This window comes from Parasteatoda tepidariorum, chromosome 7 (assembly GCF_982258835.1).
Source record: "Parasteatoda tepidariorum strain Cologne lab strain chromosome 7, Ptep-v5.0, whole genome shotgun sequence".
In the NCBI taxonomy this organism is placed as follows: Eukaryota; Metazoa; Arthropoda; class Arachnida; order Araneae; family Theridiidae; genus Parasteatoda; species Parasteatoda tepidariorum.
This window is the reverse complement of record NC_141761.1, coordinates 86,126,717-86,148,636: the sequence shown is the minus strand read 5'-3', so window position 1 is coordinate 86,148,636 and position 21,920 is coordinate 86,126,717. Positions and strand designations below refer to the sequence as shown.

Sequence of the window (21,920 nt, the reverse complement as noted above, 5' to 3'; positions counted from 1 at the left end):
CATCTAGTTTTGTGAATGGTACTTAATGCTTATTTAATTTTTTTTTTACTCCTCCCCATGCAAAAGGGGTATTATGTTCCAAAACCACTTCTAACCTTCTACTATAATCAGATTATTAAATAAAAAGATCTAAGCTCATGACGTGTTAAAGCTCATGACGTGACATGTTTGTTAAAAGTAATGTTCTTTTCTCATTGGCAAAATGGGTGTAGTTTTGGGTTTGATGGCGTGCGCACCTTATTTGGACATCATCACACTTTTCAACTGTGTTCAAGAATAATAGCAAACAGTGCGCATGCGTCGCTGCTGTTTGATAACTTTTTTTAGAATTATTTTTTTCACTTTTAATTTTGTTATGCAATCAGTTGGTGAGTGAGTTTATTTTTGAGATATATATGGTACCAGAGTGATCCCAAAAATACTTCTTGAGTTGTGAATAAAAGAGAATTTCATCATTTGAACGATATTTTTGTTTTTATTGTTTTAATTAAGAATCAGGAATTCTAACACAGAATTCGAACTGGATCGGTTTCAATTCAGGTGAATAGCGCAAATAAAGAGGGTTCCAAGCTGATAAGGTCCCAAAGGTTAGAGTTGAAGCAGGAAAAAATTTTTGACAACAACCATTGTGCCAATCGGTAATCTATGATCTCCGAAAGGCGATCAAAAATTTTTAAATTTTCCATATAGAATTTTAGCTTTGAGTATATTGATCATTATCCCATTTCACTTAAAGCAGGATATTGTTAATTAGTTTGTGAATAAGTGAAGAATAATTTTTTTTTCTTCCCAGAATGGAAAACTCAATACAAAAGTTGTTTACATATACAATTTTGACCAGCTGACATGCTCTATGGCCACTAACAAAACAGGTAAGTTTAGAACAAACTAATAAAATTGAAGAATTTTGTTTGACATTTAATTGAAATTTTGCCAACTGCTCATAAATGTGCAATGAAATGAATCGCATGTTTCAAATCACAATATTTTCAAATTTATCAATATTTTTGAGTCCATAAATTCAAATTTCGAAATAGTTTCTTTCTATTCTTTTGTTTGCATATATGTTATTGATTTATAAATTGAAAAAAGTGCAAGTATTTATTTTCAATACAACAAACATTGCCGAAAACGTTCATAAGTAGAGAATTTTGCATTTCAGAATTATGAAGTGTTCCTTGCATTCAAAATTACATTTTACTAATTTTAAAAACAAAATTGGCATTTATTAAAATTATATTATTGTTTGAATTCAGATTTTACTCATAAACAAATTTTCATTTTTTTTTAGTTGTTGAAATGTTAATAACTTGGGTAACCATGTACCAAGACAACTATCCTGAGCGAATCAAAGCAATTTACGTCATCAATGGTAAGAAAGATCTCAAGTAATACCAATTATTGCTACTTTTAATATAGTTTAAAGCTATTAATTTATGAAAATAAATAAGTTATTTACAAGAAAATAAATTCAAATAAATAAGTAACGCAAGTGAGGTATTTTTTTCCTGATTGTCAATTAAATTTAGGATTCAATTTCTCTTTTTTCTTTAGGAAAAACCAATTTACTTAAAGATACTCAAATTACTTTAAATTACTATGGTTTTAAAACGAATCAATTTCAATTTGCATATTTGATGATGAAAAAAATATAATAAAATATTGATTTTAAATATGCTTAATAATTAGTGATAATTGATAAGTTGCAAAATCAGGCACAGAAACGTATTTTTTTCTTAATAAGCATTTCATACCTTTTTTTCGATGAATTTGTTTTTTTAACACTGAAAATAGGGTTGGTAGCCGTAATCCAGAAAATAAGGTCAAAGCTTGGACACCTTAACGTTAATTTCACTTTGTATGCATAGCTAATAAAATAATGTATCACCATTTCTGGATGAAAATCACCATTTTTGAAGGATTTTTAAACGTATGGAAGTGATTCTATGCAAAAATAAGGTTCCAATAATGCAAAAAATAACTGCACAAAATAGCTGCATAAATAATAAGTATTTAATAAAAAATAACTGCAAAAAATATTTTTTATTAAATACTTATTATTTTTCTTATTTATTTAATAATAGTTGAATTAATTTTTATCTGTAAAGTATAGAACTTTTTGCATCATTTAAAAGACTTTTAAAAAATTCAATTTTATTTTTTGTGCAAATTTGATAATTTTCCTTATAAAATTACTCTATTTAAAACGATGCAAAAAATTATGTACCTTACAGTAAAAATTTAAATCAATGATTATTAAAAATACTTTTTTGTTAGGATTCCGAGGTACAATTTAGAAATTTTTAATAATATATAACTTGATAACTACACTTTAAAATATATGAAATAAATTATGGTACTTTGGGGTTGACCGGATGCTAAGAATTTCTACTATTTTTGATTTATTTGCTTATTTTTATTTTATTTAATTTGCATGTGTTTAAAAATAAACAAATAAATAAAAAATGTTGGCGGCGTTTTACATTTTTGACAGTTCTATATTTTGCTCAAGACAAACCAAAAGTACCTAAATTTTATTTATTATGTTCTAACCTAAAAAACTATCTGTAAAAAGGATTTACCCTGATTAGGATTTACCCCGAGTAAACCCGATCATCAACTTTTAACATAATTCATGAAAGTATGAAAGTGTACCTAAACTTATTTGATAATAAATAAGACTGTATATAATTAAGTAATATCTACATATTTACTTTTACAGCACAATTTTACTTTACCTTACTTTTTTCTGCCTTGAAATTCTTTGTGGCTTCTGCTGTTTTGAAGAAAGTTCATTTTTATGGAACAGGTAAGTTTAGCAAGAATAGAAACTTGTCTATTCTCATTGCATAATCTCTAAAAGACAGTTTTAAAAAAAAACAATATGAAAATCACATCACAATTCTAAATTCCTTAATTTCTGCATCATCAACATCAAACACTTTGTAACATATAATTACAGTTATTTATCAAATCATAAGCTATTTTTTTTTAAATTCATATTCTACACTACAGAGTAATTCCTAAGGAAGTATACAATTCCAATCCAATTCTAATACATCAAAAACAAGTTAAGATATTAGATGGAAACTGCAAGAGAATTGTTTGGGATTATTTTAAGTTTTATTAGGGATGTTCTATTTTTGACCCCTTAGTCGCACGACCATAATCGATGATCTATTTCCACCCAAGCACATGTCAAGGTATCTGGATTAAATCCATTGATGGCGGCTTTGATGCGCTGTTTCAGTTCCGCTAGATAATATTGCCCTAATTTACCCCTACAAGAAGAAATCCCAAGAGGTAACGTCAGGGTTTGTGGGTGCTCATTGGGTAAATGACAAGGCTGTAGTTTAGGTGTCGTAGTTGTTTCATCCTCGGGTCCAGGTTTTCATTTTCCCTCCCCTTCGACTCAAAGCCTCATATGATTCTACTGCTTAGCCCGTAAACTATCTTGGCGCGATTATTGCCGCTTTTACACCAAATGTTTATTGCCGATGAAACTTATAGAATAAAATATATAACGAGGAAGAGCATGACGCTCTTCCTCACATTTGGGTGGTGCACTTGTAACCTTTTCAGCAATTTCTTGGGGGAAATTTTGTTTTTAAAAATTATATTTTTTGAAATAAAAGTTTGTTTTTTAAAAGAAATTTAATATGAATTTCTTGTTTTCAAAAATATAAGCATTCTTATTGAAGGAATTTTTATTTTTAATAACATTATTTATAAGTTTAAGGAAATTCTTAATTTCAAAAATCTAAATTGATTTTTTAAAATCATTATTTATTTTTATTACTGGCTGAAGGGAATTATTATTATAATTTTTTAAATATTGCTTTTTTATTTAAAGAAAATCAAATTATTAGAATAAGAAAATTCTATTTAAATAAGAAATAAGAAAATTCTTATTTTGTTGAATATTATTTATTTTCAAAAAACATTCTTTGTTTTAAAAATATTTAATTGTTTTTTAAAAACCTTATTTCTATTTAAAAACATTATTTTCTATATTTAAATTTTTCTTAACAGAAATTCTTTATTTTAAAATATAATTTATTTTTTAAAACTATTACTTGTTTGGGGATTTTAATTACATGGTACATTTATAAGTAAAAAATTTTATTTTTTAAATCTTATTTTACTCTTCCTGTTACCGATTTTTCTAGTAAATTTTATTCAAACATTTATTTGATTACATGATTACCTCTTCTAATATTAATTAACATTTTATATTAATATTTTTAAAATATGAATATATATATCTTATTATTTTTAAAAACTAATATCTTCATTTATATCGACACACAGCTAACTTAAGTTAATAAATTTTTAAAAAAATTGTGGTTAAATATTTAAACTTTTAATCAAATTAGACTTTGAGTTTTCTATACATGGGATATCAAAAACTGTGCAGTGAATACCTCTTGATCTGAGGGTTATAGAAACATGGTTAAAATTGCAAATATTTTTCAAATTAAGTTAGCATCATATAATAGTTATGATTGCGTGACTTGTTTTAGTAAGTTTTTAGAAAAGTAACCTTTTTAAACCTTGTTTTAATGCTTAAACCTAAAATCATAAAAATGCTCATTAAGTACTTTTATACAATAGTCTGTAAAAAAAGCTTTTAAAAATAATGGTAAAATTTACCCCAAAAAAGAATTAAAGAAATCTTTTATTACTTTCTCACAAAGAAATAGGAGAAAGAAGTTGTCTGCATAACATTTTAGAAACCACAATAAAAACTTTCTCACTAACACGGTTGCAAACTTAACTGAACTGCAAACTAATGAAAATTAAATTGAACTTCACTAAACTGAATATCTTATGATAAGAGCCATGATGGCTCAGGAAAAGAGCCTTCAAATTAGATGAACAGGTTTCAAAAGCGGTAGACGGATCAAGGGTTAGTGTCCCCTTGCCGTCAGCCTAACCATGATATGTTTTCGTGGTTTTCCTCTCCATGTAACACAAATACGGATTAGTTCCATCAAAAAGTCCTCGACGAAGACACATTTCTCCCAACACTTGGTTCAGGAGTTCCCTTGTCTTCTGGATTGGGTTCAAAATAACAAGGATACGGAGTTGAAGTGGGACTAAACATATGAAAAGTTTAAAATTGAAATACCTAAGAATGAAAGATTTTTAAATACAATGGCCTTTTAAATGGATTGCATTATAAAATTTATTCTTATTTGGTTGAAATTATCCAAAGCTATTAGCACTGAAAAACGTATAAATGAAATGCATTGATAGAAAGAAAATAGTTATAATTAGTATTTAATTATTTTTACAAAGTTTATCTCGAAGTTGATGGTTGACAGTTAGCAATTTTTCATAAATTTGAGAGAAATAATGAAAATTTTGCTTCTATTTACTTTTTTCTTTGTTGAAATATTTAAATAAAACTTTCGCTTAATAATATGAAGCATATTTATGAAAATTGCTCAAGGAAAATAAGAAAGAATTAAAACACTGAAATCTCAATTAAGTAATAATACTATTTTATAAATTTTGTAAAGTGTATTTTACAGATACTTTGAAGAATGAAAAAATTGAAGTTATTTCAGTTAAAATTAAAGTTCGGTTAAAATAAATAATAGTTTAAAAAAATATCGAACAATTTTATATCATATTCTAATTTTTTAATCTTGCTTTATAATCAGTTAATCCTTTTTTCTTAACTATAAACGAATGGATTTTTAGCAATAAATAAAAATAACTATTATTTCTTCATTTTGACAAGTTTTTTTTATAATTAATCCCCAAATCAGTCAATTTTGACATCTAAAAATACTATTTATTAATATACTCTAACAAAACTATTTAAAAAACTGTTTAAAAAAATAAAAATCTATTTACACATTTATTTCGCCAATCTTCCTATTTCTAAACTAAGAAAATTGTACTACTCATGAAGTGAAATTATGAAAGTTGCACCTACTAATTTTATTAAGAAATTACGAAGTTTATTAAGAAATTACGAAGTTTATTAAGAATTTATTAAAATATTACGACATATCTTGATTCTCACAATCAAAATATAAGAATTAATCTAAAATAATACAGCATAAAGTAAAATTAATACTTGACCCATGAACATCATGCGCTTTTATCACGCACTTTTAAATATACGAGTGTTTTACAAAGTTTTGAAATATTAAAAATTCCAACTCACAAAATTTTTTCCCAATTGAAATTCGAAATAAAATATTCTTAGATCAAAAAATAATGACAAGTAAAGAAGCCTTTATTAATATGTAATATTAATATATAGTATAAATAAGGATGTATAATAAGTATTTGGATAATGATTTAGAGCTGATAAAAATGAAGTTAAGATTAAGGTATGAGTAAGAATTAGCTTAGGTAAAGCCATATTAGACAGGTCTCTTTAAAAAAAAAAATTTTTTTTTTAGTATGTTTTAGTCTTACTCTGTAATACAAGCTTGATTGTTAATATACAGGGTGTTTATAAAGTCCCGGACCCATTTTGATTTCTAATAACTCATAAAATAATAAAGATAGATTAAAATTAATAACATAAATGGTTAGATAGACTCAAAAAGTTTCATGACCCCTGTCAATGAGCTTCCACGTGTGCCCCCTTCGTCGCACGGAGAATATCAAGTCGATAGTCAATTTCACGCCAGTTAGCGGCAAGCATGTCGATGCATGCATTCTCCTTAATATCCGCTCGAATAAAACATCACATAGAAAGTAAACATAACATTGCAATAGTTGAAGAAAAAAAAATGCAATTAATAAGCAGATGATATTTAGAAAAGTACAGATATTTAGACAGGAAAATGAAATTATCTGAAATTAACCACACGCGCAGACGATATTTACAACAGTAAAGATATTCAAACCTGAAAAGGAAAATATATGAGTTATTCCATCAATAAATGCCATAAGTTTGTTTATATCTTCATTATTTTATGAGTTATTAAACAGCAAAATGGGTCCGGGAATTTATAAACACCCTGTATATATAGAATTCAATCAATTTGATTTAAATCAAGCAATTATATTTCATTTAACTTCAGATTTTCTAATAAAATAATTTAAAAATTTTACGGCTGAAACCCTTGTTAAAAATTATAATATTGAAGAAATCTTAACTATTCAAAAAAAGAAGAGAAAGAAAATAATAATAATTTAATAACTGCTCAAATTTGCTTTAAATTGTTTTAATATTTGCTTAAATATTTAAAATAATTCTCATATGACTGTAAAAAAAGAAGAATTTAGTCCGTAATACAAGGTTGATTGCTAATATATAAAATTCGATCAATATAACACTGAACCACTTGCTAAAAATTATAATATTAAAGTGATCTTAACTATTCAAAAAAATTTTAATAATTATTTAAATTCTTTTAAATAATTTTAATATTTGTTTAAATACTTAAAATAAGTCCCATATCTCTGTAAAATATATCAGAAAAGTGAAGTTAACTATCTATTAAATATCTGATGTAAAAATAATTTTGATTTACTGAATGCTTCAAATGATTTCAATCAATGACAATTAAATAAAAAATAAAGAATTAAATGAATTTCTCCAACTTTAAAATGAATATTAATCCAAACCTTCAATAAGTTTATATGCTATGTTTTAGTTACAGAAAATAACATTCTTTGAGAAAAACTGACCAAGTTTTGATGTCCTAAAAAATTTCTAATGAAGTTTTCTTATGATTTCTAGAAAAAAAAATTTAAAAATAAGATTCCTTAGATTTAGAATTTTTTAAGTACGATGTTCCTCTAGAGAGAATAAATCAGAATTAAAAGAGAATAAATTTTACAAATTATTAATATCGAGTTGCTGAGATATATATTAAATTTAATGCAATAAGTACTATTCATGAAAAAGTATGATATATTTTAATTTAAAGACTAAACCTATTGGGTGCTGCTATGTCGATTGAGAATATTTCTTTTTCTTTTCAATTTCTTAGAATTATTGCATTTAATAATGATCATATGAAGCAGAAAAAAAGATTTTGTATTAAACAAATTGCTTTACTTTTATAGATAATTCCACACTTCCAACCAACGCTCCCATTTCGGGACTGGGAGTCATTATCAAGTGCTAGTAATAAATTTTTTGAATTAGCTGGTATTAAGGAAAGCTTATTACCAAGCATTTTCTGCAATTAATGTTTTTAGCATTGTGTTAAAAAAAAGCGATGGAAAAAAACCACTATTTTCGTATTTTACTTATTTTTATTATAAAAATCGAATACAAATAATTGAACTTCTGGGGTTGTATCTAATATAAGGTTTTTACCCTCTCTTGATGTTTGCACGAAATATAATGTTATAATATATTTAGCCAAGAAAAATAAACGGCTATTCAGGATAAGTTTTGCGATTTGTGAGAAAGAAAGGGATCTACATCTTTTTTTTAGATTAATATTTTGGCAAAATAATCTGCTGCGAACTCGTACGTTTGTGGAATGAGTATTTATCAACATCAATTTCTACTTATGATATCGATATTGCTAGCTAGGAGTGCGATTTTCCATTATTTTGCAGTTTCGATTTCTCGATCACGCGCAGTCAACTTTTTAAGGAGAATAGGGGTATATTTTTACGTTATGAGGTGCCAAGTTGCGATTCCCCACATTGGCGAAATTTGTATCTAGTCCTTGGCATGACAATGACTGCAAACATACACTAACCCCTTTGCCCTACCCAGCCACTCCCTTTCAGCGATTGGAAGGGGGGGTGTCAAACACGATGCGAGGATGAAAACTACATGTAACCGTAGTTTACGTCTCCATTGGTAATGGAGATATTCATCCCGGTGGAGATGTTCGCGCAGGTCAATCAGTGTGGTGGTGCGCCGTCCAACTGGAAAATAAAGATGTCGATGTCGAACTACTACTACTGTAGCATCAGTTAAAGAGTAAACTTATCCGAAAAAAGTGGCTTTCTTGACAGTTTGTTTATGAAAAATAGGGGGCCGAACATGGTCCTTCTGGACACTGCAATAAACACATTAACCTTAAGGAAATCTCACTCTTGTTACTCTGGGAATTCGGATTCTCGTGAGTCCAACTAATGTGTCCAACTAAGTTGCCACACAAAAAACATCTACGACTGTCCACGTCTTTAACAGAATCCCATACAATTCTGTTGCAGATAATATAATAATATCCTGCATTGTTCTTTATTTAGAGTGAATTGAAACTGCATATGGAAATTTTGTAATCTATCATAATCAGCAGTAAACGAAATTTCAAGGAAAAATAGTGTTTGTTGATAATGATATTTAATATACAGGGTGTTCCAAAATTCTCTTTACAACTTCAAAAATTCATAACTTCGAAAATAAACAAGATATTTATATTCTGTCTTTTGCATGTATTACTGCAACTAATAAAGTTTCGTTTAGTACACTTCAACATGCGCACCATTGGTGGCCCTAAGCACTTCCAGTCTGTAATCAATTTCAAGCCAGGTGATGTAAAGATAATTTTGGAACACCCTGTACTTTTATTTCATTCATGATATTTTTGACAACAGTGGTGTTTTTGACAACAATGATATTTTTACTGCATTTTAAATTAAAAAATTGCGCAATTATTTTTTTAAAAAATTTTTTTCGACAATTGTTTCATTAAGTTTGCTAGAATAATGTTGCAGCATTCAGTTCAGTAAGTCATCTCATTCAGTTAATAAATTAACATATAACAATTTCTAAACATTTTTATTGAATTTCAAATTTTTTAATTCAGATAAGAAAAATGCTCCAAAAGCATGAAAATTTTCACTAGCAATATTCGTCGATCCACAAGAAAATTAAGCGAAAACGAAAAAAAAACTTTCTTTCAAAGTCAAATTCTGGTTATTTCAAATTTTTTAAAGTAATTAATCTTATAGCATTTCCTTCCAACAAGTGGTTATAATAATAAGAAAAAAACTTACAAAATTATATATTAAGTAAAGAAAAAGTTAAGAATTTTATATAAAATTGTATAACAAGTAAATGTTATTTTATGAAATTTATTTTGTTACAGAGGGTTGGAAAGAAGACTTACAAGAAATAATTTCTCCAGAAGTATTGCCTGCATTCCTTGGAGGAAAACGAACCGACCCCGATGGTAACCCCCTTTGCAAGAGTTTCGTAAGTAAATCGATTGTATTCTTTGGAATTTCAAAATCCCCATAATATTAATTCCTTTGGAATATGGGGAGGGACATTAGGGAAACGGGGAAGAAGCCAGAGTTAAGGCAAGAAGCATATTGGGCCCATGAAGGTAAAATTGTGATAATTATAAATTAACTAGCGTAACTTTCATTACCATATATAAAGAAATATTTTCAAAAACTAAAAAACAATTTTGCTTAAATCAAATTATGTGATATAAGTGGACTTCAAACACACAAATAATATAATTTCACAAGCATGATATGGTATAAAATATCTAACTTTCAACTGGTGATTAATGTTCTACATTATTTAAGTGCCTTTAAGTAATTATTTTGTTCAGGAGTAATTGATTACAAATGCAAATATTCTGTGAGTTATTAAGAAGCTATAATTATGAAGTAATATATAAAATAGTCTAGCATCATACTTATTATAGCATAGAACTGCGCGAAATAGACAAGCATCATATCTGTTATGGCATAGAACTGCATGAAATAGTCAAGCATCATATCTGCTGCTGTTGCATAGAATTACATAAAATAGTCGATAATCATATTTGTTATAGCATAGCATTTGACAAAATAGTGAAACATTATATCTATTATAGCACAGAACTGCATAGAATAGACAAATATCATATATGTTATAACGTCGAGTTGAGGTGTAAGTGCCTTCCAATTAGGCAAACCGGGTTCGAATCCCAGTCGATACGAATTCCGCCTCCGGCTTGCACCTGCCACAGTGCTGACGTGAAGTATCCTCAGTGATTGACGGATCATGGGTTACAGTCCCCTTGCATCGGGCTAACCGTGGGAGGTTCTCGCGGTCTTCCTCTCCATGTAACACAAATGCGGGTTAGCTCCATCAAAAAGTCCTCCACGAAGGCAATTTCTCCCGATACTCGATCCACGAATTCCCTTGTTTTCTGGATTGGGTTTAAAATTACAAGGCTACAGAGTTGAACATTAGTAGTCGTAAACCCATAAAATTGGGTCGGCTGCTCAACGACGGTTATAAAATATAAAATAAAATAATGTCTTGGATAAAAGAAAAGAAAAGCCAAAAAAAAAAACGAAACTTGGTAGCCGAGAGATACGACGGAGTCTTAAAGGGACAAATCAGAGCAGAATACAATATCCAAGTAGAACAAAATAATATTATTTGCTTCATACATGTAGAATATTTTAACGGAATTATTTTTGAATCCTTAACACTATTATGCTTTATCTCGAACTGAACTGTAAAAACAACAAAAACTACGCGTGATAAAATAAATAAAGCTTAATATTTAATGAATTTAAAATAAAATAGGTTATCTTATTAAAAAATAATCAGATCGCTCATTGCTCTGAGTAATATACAAGTTAATTTTGATGAATTAAATTGAACATTGTAATGAGATATTAACAAAGTGGTTGCACTTTTCATGGATCAAACCTATTTCTTATAATTATTTTAACAATAATTTATTTCAACAGATAGTTCATGGACAAACAGTACCTGAGCGTTATTATCTTTCTAATTTGCGGAGGAGCATCCAGACAGAGCCCGGTGTGAAAACGCTGCACGTGACCAGAAATAAAAGTTGCAGTGTTGATTTCCAAGTCGATGAATCTGGTTCGTATTTGGAATGGGAATTCGAAACCAAGAGCAAAGACATAGGATTCGCTGTTTATTTCAAGGATGAACGAAGGAATAATGCCGAATTAGAAGAAATTGTGCCCAAACTAAGAATCTGTACCTTATTTGAACCCGAAACTGGTATCTACAAATGTGAAAGAACAGGATCGTGTAAGTAATGTTAGAAACTTCTAAAATGGAATCACAAATCTTAACTTGGGTTGTAATTTACTTTTATACTATGCTTAAGAATGCCATAAATAAGAAGAATCTCGACTGTTCTAGTCTTTTTTATTTGTTAACCGTTTGAATGCGGCGAAGAGCTAGTTATGTGCCAAAAATGCGCTATTAGCGCTTCTCTTGTTTTGTACCGAAAATGCGGAGAAGCTGCTGTTGATTAGTATAGGTTGGTTAGTAGTTGGTTGGTAGTAGTTAGTAGTTGGTTGTTAGTAGTTGGTTAGTAGTGTTGTACACATTTCATTCCGCACTATTAGCATATGTATAAGAAAATGCTACAGCACTCAAACGGTTAACTGAACACGTGTACTTATATGAAAATGTATTAAGTGTAGACATCAAGATTGATTTCGTACTATTTCTACAATAAAATTTCCAACAATTCAAAAACAAAAACCTAACTTCGTCATTTTCCACTCAATTTGGTATTTAAATAAATCGGTATCCTATTGAGTTAATTTGAATTATGGTTTCTCTTTAGGTGAGTAAAAAGGATTAAATTCAATGCTAATGTAACCCCTTAATATGCTCTGTAAAAATTTCAGTGTGCCCTCACACCAAAAATGGTGGCAACTACTATGCCCCAGAGTGGCGTGGTGGAACACCAAAGAATACCCTTGGTTGTTGGTGGTTCTCTACACCAAAAGCCAAGTATAAAACATAAGCAAGGATTAGCATAAAGAAAAATCAGGAATGTTTATTTACATTACATGGTGTAAAACAACTGGCAGCATTTTTGGTATTTAATAATACTAAAGTTGATAATGTCGGTAAGATATTATACACATAAGAGTCAGTAAATTTATTTATACGATACAGTATGAAATTAGAATTATTGATTTAAGATGCATGCATACGTTCTGAAAATATGAGTTTGTTAATCTAACATACAAACAGTGTACAGAGATTATTAAGACTAATTCAATTTTGGTGTTGAACTGCCCCAAAAATTATGTGAATGAACACTATACCAAATAAAGTGTTTTTATAATGATGAAAAATGCTTACCCAGAACTCACTCACTCAAACCACTCATGAATCTTTGAAAACACCAAAGTCGGAGCACGTTTGAATACTGTTCCAGTGCAACGGGGCTTATTTACACTGGTGTGCAAAACTTAAGCAACAAGTGCGTTTTTTGTCATAACTCTACAAGAAATCATCCGATTGACATGAAATTTGAATATGATGTACATTATTTTGTACTTAAACGATGGTAAAAGAATAATGGCGCAGAAATGAATATAAAGCTTAAAGTAGGGTATGGAACAAAAAAAAGGCTTTATTTGACATATAGTGGCGTTACACATGATTGCCTGAAGAAGCGTAAGTACAACTGGCAGTTGTTCCCTAGTATGGGATATGCCCTCCCCTTACTGTAATTGTTGCTTGGCATCGTCTCTCCATGCTAAGCACCAGATTATCCAGGTGTTCTTGGGGTAAACGTCTCCATTCCTCCTTTAACGCATCTTTCAGCTGATGGGTGTTACCAGGAGGATACTGTCGTGTCGCAAGACGTCTCCCTAATGCATCCCTCACATGCTCTATGGGATTTAGATCTCGCGAGGAAGCTGGCAAATCCATTCGTGTGATATTTTCACTTTCCAGTAGCTCTTGAACATTAGCAGTTCGGTGTGGCCGTGCATTGTCATCCACAAAAATGAAGTCTTGTCCAATGGCCCCTCGGAACAGACGCACATGTGGTAGGATTACCTCATTGCAGTAGCGGTCTCCAGTTACAGAAGATCGGTCGAAGATCTGAAGCTCAGTCCGTCCGTTCAGCATAATGCCACCCCAGACGACAACTCCAGGACCACCGTAACGATCTCTTTCCGCGATGTTATTGGGATGGAATCGAGCTCCAACCTCTCTCCAGATCAACTAACGTTGAGAATCGCTTGTAGCACTAAAACGACTCTCATCTGTGAAGAGGACGCGACTCCATTGATGAGGTGTCCAGGTTTCGTGTTCTCTGCACCACTCTAAACGGTGCCGCCGATGGCTAACTTTTAAAGGTATGCAGCGTTCAGGACGTCTAGCAAATAAGCCACCTTTTTGAAGGCGTCTGGCCACTGTAAATCTTGATACTTGTCGTCCTGTATCTGTGCACTGTGGCTGAGATATGGCGCTCGCTGACTGAAAACGGTTTCTTTTCGCCTGGAGGACAATGTAACGGTCATCTCTTTGTGTTGTTTTCCTTGTACGGCCACCACCAATCTTCCGAACAGCTGTACCAGTAGTTTTAAAGGCATTCCAAGCACGAGAAACAACACTTTTGGTGATCCTGAACTCTTCGGCGACACTGGTCACACTACGCCCCTCCTCAAGCTTCCCAATCATTCTTCATAGAGTAAAGTCGTCTAAATGATTTCTTGAAGACATGTTTTACAAAACAAATCGCTTGCACTTGCAGCGAATGTCTTTAACTAAGGTGCTCTTCATCATTTTATCACAGCATTAACCTGCGCGCGCCAACCCGCAAGGTTTACGTACACTTACATCACCTACGACGTTTTATTTCTAAAATTTACATACAAATAATCTTTCTACTGAATTACGTACATATTATACTGCAATTTAGTGGCTATCTCATACTTTGTTCAGGAGCTGTGGCCGAAAAACCACTTGTTGCTTAAGTTTTGCACACCAGTTTATTATCGAGATCGACGTGTTGGGAATTTATTATCTTATACACTATTATATGCGTCTACTTACAGAAAACGAAATTCTTGGAAAATTACCATACTTAATAGTAATGACATTTCTAGTTAAAAAAAAATAAAGGACAAAAAAGAAGCATTCTGGTTAATATAGCTCAAATATACGGTGTTTAAATTTAAACCAATCATATGGTAATTTTTTACTTTATTAGGTAACGTTTATTGGAAGTTCCAGGTTTCAAAATTATCGGTTGTTATTGCCACATGTTCAGTAAATATTTCAAAGCTGAGAAGTAATGGTTACAGTGCCATGATCTAAGGTATCATGAAAAAATTAACCAAATTTTATCACATATAAAAAATTTTATCGTATCTAATAAAACTTTTTTTATTGTCAATTTTACCGAAATCATTATTAAAGTGCGTCGATAAAACTACCAAGCTTTTAGGTGTTCCCATGGAGATAAAAAACCGATAAATGTTATAATATTCTAGTAGTTTTGACTAAATTTTTTTCTCTGAGCAGAAGCAAAAGTTCTCTGTAACAAAATGTGTGTTTTTTATCAGTTCTCTAATTAGTATTATTATATTTTAATATTTAAATATCTGTTAATTGTATTAAATACTTTAATAATATTTAATTTGTAATTCCTCCTGCTTCGTTTAAACCTATAGGTAAATTTGTCATAGGTTTGTAATAAATACCATAGGATATCCCTATGGGATTTTGCCAGAGGGAAAATTTTACCATTTACCTATAAAATAAACGTATGACAAAATTTTGCCATAAACATTTGAAAAATTTTTGCCATAAGATCATGTAGAAAAACATGTAGATAAGAATACAAAATTTTTTGCCAATGCATGAAAAATTCTTACCATATGCGTATGTGGCAAAAATATATAATGAAATTTAACCGTATGGAAAACCACATTGGGATATCATATGGTCTTTTTTTATCTAGCAAATTTTTGCCCTAAAGCTATGGTGCGGGATTAAATTTGTTCTCAGACTATGGCAGCATTTCTGCACAGTATTAAGGAATTTTATCGTACAAATCTGTACAAAGTATGTACAAATATCCATATTCATCAAATTTTTCGTAAGTACAAAATACTATGGTACAAATTTCATCGGCAAATTTATACAAAGACAATCATTAACATTAAATTACAGTGAGCTTTTAGAGTTTTTCATAAAAACAATTATGCTACAAGAATGATTATAATAAGATAGATTAAAGTGAGATAATTAAAGTGAGTAAGTAATTAAACCTATGACAAAATACAATATAATTAAGTTAGAATGCGAAGGATCATTTCCGGACAATATCCAGATAATTCAAATCTTTACGGCAAAAATTAATTAGAAAACAATAAAGATATTTGAGTTACTAAAAAAAATTGGAATGGACTTAAAGATTTGTTGATTCTCCATCATTCATGAATTAAAAATTAATCACAACATCAAATGCAAAATTAATCATAACAACATCGTAGAAGGGCACAAAATATAAAATTTGATATTAGCGAAATTGTACACAACATTATTGTTGCGGCGGTTCTGGATTCTTCGAAAATCATTTGAATCCAGAATCAAGCTGTGCATAGTTCAAAAATTTAGAAAAAGTCTGTCGAAACTAGTAGGATATAGATTGATTTTAAGAAGTTTAAAAATAAGTTTTGTCAGAAATTCGAAGAAAAAATAAAATAACAGAGTACAAAATTAAATTTTAAAAAATAGATAAATAAGAAAGAAAAGATGTTCTAAATTTTTTAGTCGAATATTATTCTGTCGATGAATTGACGTTACGCTTGCCTTGCCGTTGACTTGACGGCAATTAAAATTTTTGAAAAATGCTGTTTTTTCGTTGAAATATCGAAAATAATTCGTGGATCGAAATAACAATTGGATAATCGAAGTTGCATTAAAATACTCATGTCTCTTTCTGCAACCATGTCCTCTCTCTTGCATAAAAACACATGCGTATAGTAAACTAGCATAAGCCTATGGTGCAGGGTTTCCGCTACGGTAGCTTTTTTCGCAAAATGCGAAAAGACCCCTCAAAAATGCTAAAATTCAACAAAGCATTTTCGCATTTTTGCTAAAGGATTTTACTAAATTCCATTTAAAAAAAGGCTTCCGCGAAAAACCATGACGCTAACATCCATGAAGTAGATGTATTGAAAAAGCATGAACTGAGCATTGACCATAAACATGCTGTAGAAAACAAGGCCTTGATGGAGAGCAATGCGTGGGGGAAATCTGTTGCAAAATCAATTTCCAGTGCTAATGAATCAGTTATTTCAGCAATGAAAATAGTCTATATGCAAGCAAAGGAACATTTGGCTACTAGAAAGTTTAGTTCAATAAAAGATTTGTGCATGGATTTAGGTTGTTCCAGTCTCAGTGGATTGAATATAGGTACAGCCTCTTATGAAAGTTATGACAGCATTCGGGACATGGAAATGGCTCTTGCCATGACCATTCAAGAAAAAATACTGCATAAAGTTAATTCAGCAAGATGGTTCTCCGTCATAATTGATGAATGTACGGATGTTTCCATAGATCAAAGTTTAATTATCTACATAAAAGTGCTTCATCAAGGTAGATTGTCTACACATTATCTAAGTTTAGTAGAAATGGAGGGTGCAAGTGCTAATTTTATTTATTCTTCTTTCATAAAGACACTTGAGAGTTTGAAAATAGATGTTACAAAATGCTCATCCTTAGGTACAGATGGACCTTCAGTTATGACTGGTGTTGCTGCTCTGTTCAAAAACCAAAATCCGCATTTAATTTCAGTACATTGTGTGGCACATAGGCTAGCATTAGCCGTGAGCCAAGCAGCGTCTGAGAATGCTTACCTGGTAAAGTTTCAGGACATAATAAAAAGAATTCACTCTTATTTTGAATGCTCCCCTGCAAATACCAGGCGATTGAAGAATGTTCAAGATATCCTTGAACAAAAATCAAGGAAATTCATAAAGTTATCAACAACTCGGTGGTTGTCTTAGGGGAATTCAGTTACAGCTCTGGATTGCAACTGGCAAGCTATTGTTAGTGTTTTAATGGAAGACAAACGTCCTGTTGCTCAAGGGTTGTTAAAAAGTATAACTACTTTTTTGTTTTTAGCAACCACTGCCATCATGAATGATATCATGTTCAACATTAATAAATTAAGCCTCATATTTCAAAAATCTAATTTAAATTTTGAATATGTTCAATCAAGTGTGAAGGCTTGTATTTCAAGTTTAGAAGAAATAAAAAATGGCACCGGCACTCATTATATGAGTTTTTTAGATGATGTGCCTAAGAAGGAAAGTGAAAAATTTGAGTTTCAGGGCCATATAATTTTAGATGGACTGAAACAGAGGGAAAGATTCCGTAATTTGATGCACAATTTTTTAAACTGTATCATTGAAAATATTATTGATAGATTGAGAGATTTGGATAAAATCGAAATGTTCAATATATTTATACCTAGCAGGATGCCCCATAGTTCGGAAGAATTACAGCATTATGGTGTAAAGGAAATCCGTTGCATTTTCAATTTGTTTTCGGAATCTCCCAGAAAAGATTTTCAGTTTACAGAAACTGAATTACTTTGTGAATGGGGATTAGTTAAACACATCTTAATGCAACGATGTAAAAACATGTCATTTAATGAATTACTTTTATTTTTATATACCAATGATGTGTCTGAACAGTACCCATTAATAACTTCTGTTATGGAGTATTGTGCAACAATACCAATGCACACTGTTGACTGTGAAAGGGGCTTTAGCTGCCTTAATTTGATTACAACTAATATTCGAAACAGGTTGTTAATCAACCATGTAAACAATTTGTTAATGATTAATATTGAGGGCCCTAAAAGTGCATTTAACTTTCAAGAAGCATTTGTAAAATGGGCAAACATGAAAGAAAGGAAGATTGTTAATTATAAACCAAAATGTTTTGATAAATAATAAATGTGTTTTTTTTTGTTATAGGTATTCTTTTTGATATTCTTGTACATTAAGCTATTCTTTGTCAGATAACTTACAGTACTTGTTTGATATAAAGTAATTTTATAAGCCTAATGGCATTTTAGCATTTTGCTAAAACTTTTTTTTAGATTTTAGCTTTTTTGCTAATGAATTTTTAGACTCAGCTTAAACCCTGCTATGGTGTCTGGTCATATGAATACCATACAAATTTTTACGATTGCCACAGGTTACCATAGACCACCAAGGGTGTGTTTATGGTAAATTTCTCTAAAGGCAAGTTCTCAGAGATACTATGCCACAAATTTTACTGTGCGATTGGTTAACTTTGACACTTTTTAATATGTTTCGCAAATTTTCTCCGCAGTATTGTTCGAATTTCACCAATATTTTTGAAAGTGCCTTCAGCAGCATCTTCATGCCCTGAAGTTAAGCGTACAGATAGTTTATAATATTGAACGGGATTCAGTGATACAGCCACAAGAAACTAAAAAATTTTTAACCTTGCTAATTTTTCCATATCTAGAGTCTAACCTTCTCATAACCACTAAAAATTTTATTCAACGATAATCCTTTTCTTTCCAGATCACCTGGTCTTTGACAACTCCTACAGTTGGATGTTTTCTAAAGAAATTTATTACAAAGCTTCAGTTCTACCACCAATAAAAACCGAAAGTGAAAGTGATTAAAGAAGCAGCTCATTTTGTTTTTCCCTTTTGAACTGAACATGATAGTGCATTAACTGCAGGCTGACAATTATTGAACTCAATGAAATTAAGCTTAAATGTCCTGAATGGCGCTTTTTTCCTTCTTTTTTTAAGAAAACCAAAGTGATATTTCACATGTAAACATCATTACAAATATTTCATTTTATTTTTTTACCAACTATGAACAGCTGACCAGATTTTGGGCTTACGACATACGAAGTTCAACTCTGTAGCTTTGTAATTTTTAACCCGATCCAGAAGACAAGAGAACTCCTGGATCAAGTATTGGGATAACTTTGCATTCGAGGAGGACTAACCCGCATTTGTCTCACACAGAGAGGGAAATCATTAAGATTCCCATGGTTAACCTGGAGACAAGGGGACTCTAGCCCATGATCCGTCTACCACTGAGGGTATTTTACGTCAGCACTGTGGTTCATGCGAGCCGAGTGTGGAATTTGCATCGAATAGTTATCGCCAGGAATCGAACCCGGTTTACCTCATTAGAAAGCGAACTTTCTATCCCCTGTGCCACTACGGTTCTGTCACTATAGATATTCTGATTTAGGTTATGACATTTTCGATACACCTGACATCATTGACTGTGATGTGGCGAAGACGAATAGCAAAATTCTGCTTGACCAGTGATGACCTCCTCCAATGATGACCTCTGAAGTGTCGGAACATCGATGCTATTGATAACCTCCTGAATTGCAGTTTTCAGCGCAGCAATGTTTGCAAAATACCGACAGCAATCGATTGCATGCGCATACTAATTCCCATTATGCCATGTGGCTAACCACGAAGTTAGAACATTATCACTCTAACAGTTTCGAAGTTATGATGGTTTTATTTCATACAGTTCAATAATTGTCACCCTGCATGTTCTTGAAACAAACTTTCCGTCATTTGTATGTTCTAAATTGTTTGTAGGTTGAAGTTTTAATTGCGTATTTCAATAGTTTTTTTCTTCTCGTTATTGAAACACCTAGAGAAAATTAGGAAGAAAATAATACAAAACTATTATTTTCTCTTTTTAAAATTGCATATGAATTTTCGTTATTTTTTTTCTCATTCATCGTGTAAACATAATTAACTGCTTAATTAACATAAAAAGCGTATTCCGTGAAATCATTGTATAAAGCTCATATGAATAATTTGCAAACAAAAAAAAAAATGGAAAAAGCATGTTTAGAGTAGTCCATCAAAATTGCTGATAAATATTTCATCAAAATTTTGATCCTTCAAACAAATAACCATCATAAATTTTGACTCACATTCATTTGTGTTGTGTATATAATTGATTTTTGATGACTCAGGTAATTGCATTTCTTCGAAATTTATCAAAACTTCTTATCAGACGAAAGAAGAAATCATTAAAATAATATCGTGGTAAACTTCTTCAAATGATTTCTATGAGTAGCATGGATATATACATTGATTATCAATAACGATAAAAATATTGAAGATAATACTGTTTTTTTTTACAAGCATACAATATATAAATGTATGTTTATACATTCTATCAAACGATAACAAATCTTCATTTCTATATTTTATGGTAATGAGCTCGTATTTTATTCTCTCCATCTTTTAAAGTGATTGAAAAGTTAAATTTTAATGCAAGTAGGTTTTTTTAAAAATTTAAATTCTTTTTTTCTGAAAAATAATGGTATTTTTCGGCACTACAATTTTTCAAATGACCTAGCTATTTTACTTTCACAATATTACCATTTCAGCTTCTGTAGCATTCTATTTTTCTTCAAATTAAGTACATATTAAATCAGCAATCTTTAAATTTTTCTGAGATCGACACTGTTATTTTGAAATTAAAATCAGTGTTGCTTTTCTCGAACACTGTTTTGCCATAAGACTGTGTTAACAATTACTTTTTATTCGTTCAATATCGTTGTAAATAAATTATTTTTAAAAATCCAACTTGATTTGATACCCTTGAAAAAAAGATGTTCATTTAGCCGATAATGAAGTACCTGTTTTAATGTTTAAATGTTAATTTATTGTATATTATGCAAAAAAGCAAATAAAAATTAATAAAATTTATGTTTACTTGCCTCTTTTATTTCAACAATGAAGTAAAAATTATTAAAATGCTTTATTTGTCCATTTTATTTCGATTGAACAATGAATATAGGGCCTACCAGCCTGCGTAGGGGGCAGGGAACTGTCCTTGCTTCAGAAAGGTCCTGGGTTCGAATCCCGGGCAAGGCATGGATGTTTCTTTCTCTCTCTCTCTGTGTTCTATGTCCTTTCTCCTTTGTGTGTGAATGTGACCCGCTCTATAAACGGGTTGTGGTTGTGTGAATGGCGTTGCAGAAGTCGAATTCCTGGCCATAGATGGAGCCACTGAAAAACAGGAAAAATCGCACCCCCCACTGCCTAAACAGTCATACTGCAAAACGAAAAAAAATGAATGTAGGATGTGCCCCTTTTGAACAAAAGCAAAACATCGTGAATAAAACAAAAATAATTGCACAAAACTGAAAGAGCTTTAGCTTTGGCTCTAAAAATAAGAACTAT

The 21,920-nt window shown here is 30.7% G+C and overlaps 1 protein-coding gene across 2 annotated transcripts in view; it reads left to right on the top strand.

The window, feature by feature from the left end:
• Positions 1–21,440, top strand: part of LOC107438702 (SEC14-like protein 2) — a 35,524-nt gene extending 14,084 nt beyond the window's left edge. For both annotated transcript variants that reach the window (XM_016051028.4, XM_043049355.3), the window contains exons 8-13: positions 794–872; positions 1,292–1,372; positions 2,723–2,809; positions 10,035–10,141; positions 11,647–11,959; positions 19,261–21,440. In XM_016051028.4, the coding sequence (XP_015906514.2) occupies positions 794–872; positions 1,292–1,372; positions 2,723–2,809; positions 10,035–10,141; positions 11,647–11,959; positions 19,261–19,364 (771 nt within the window). In that variant the 3' untranslated portion in view covers positions 19,365–21,440. The remainder of the gene's footprint in view (positions 1–793; positions 873–1,291; positions 1,373–2,722; positions 2,810–10,034; positions 10,142–11,646; positions 11,960–19,260) is intronic.
• The last annotated feature ends 480 nt before the right edge of the window (positions 21,441–21,920 follow it).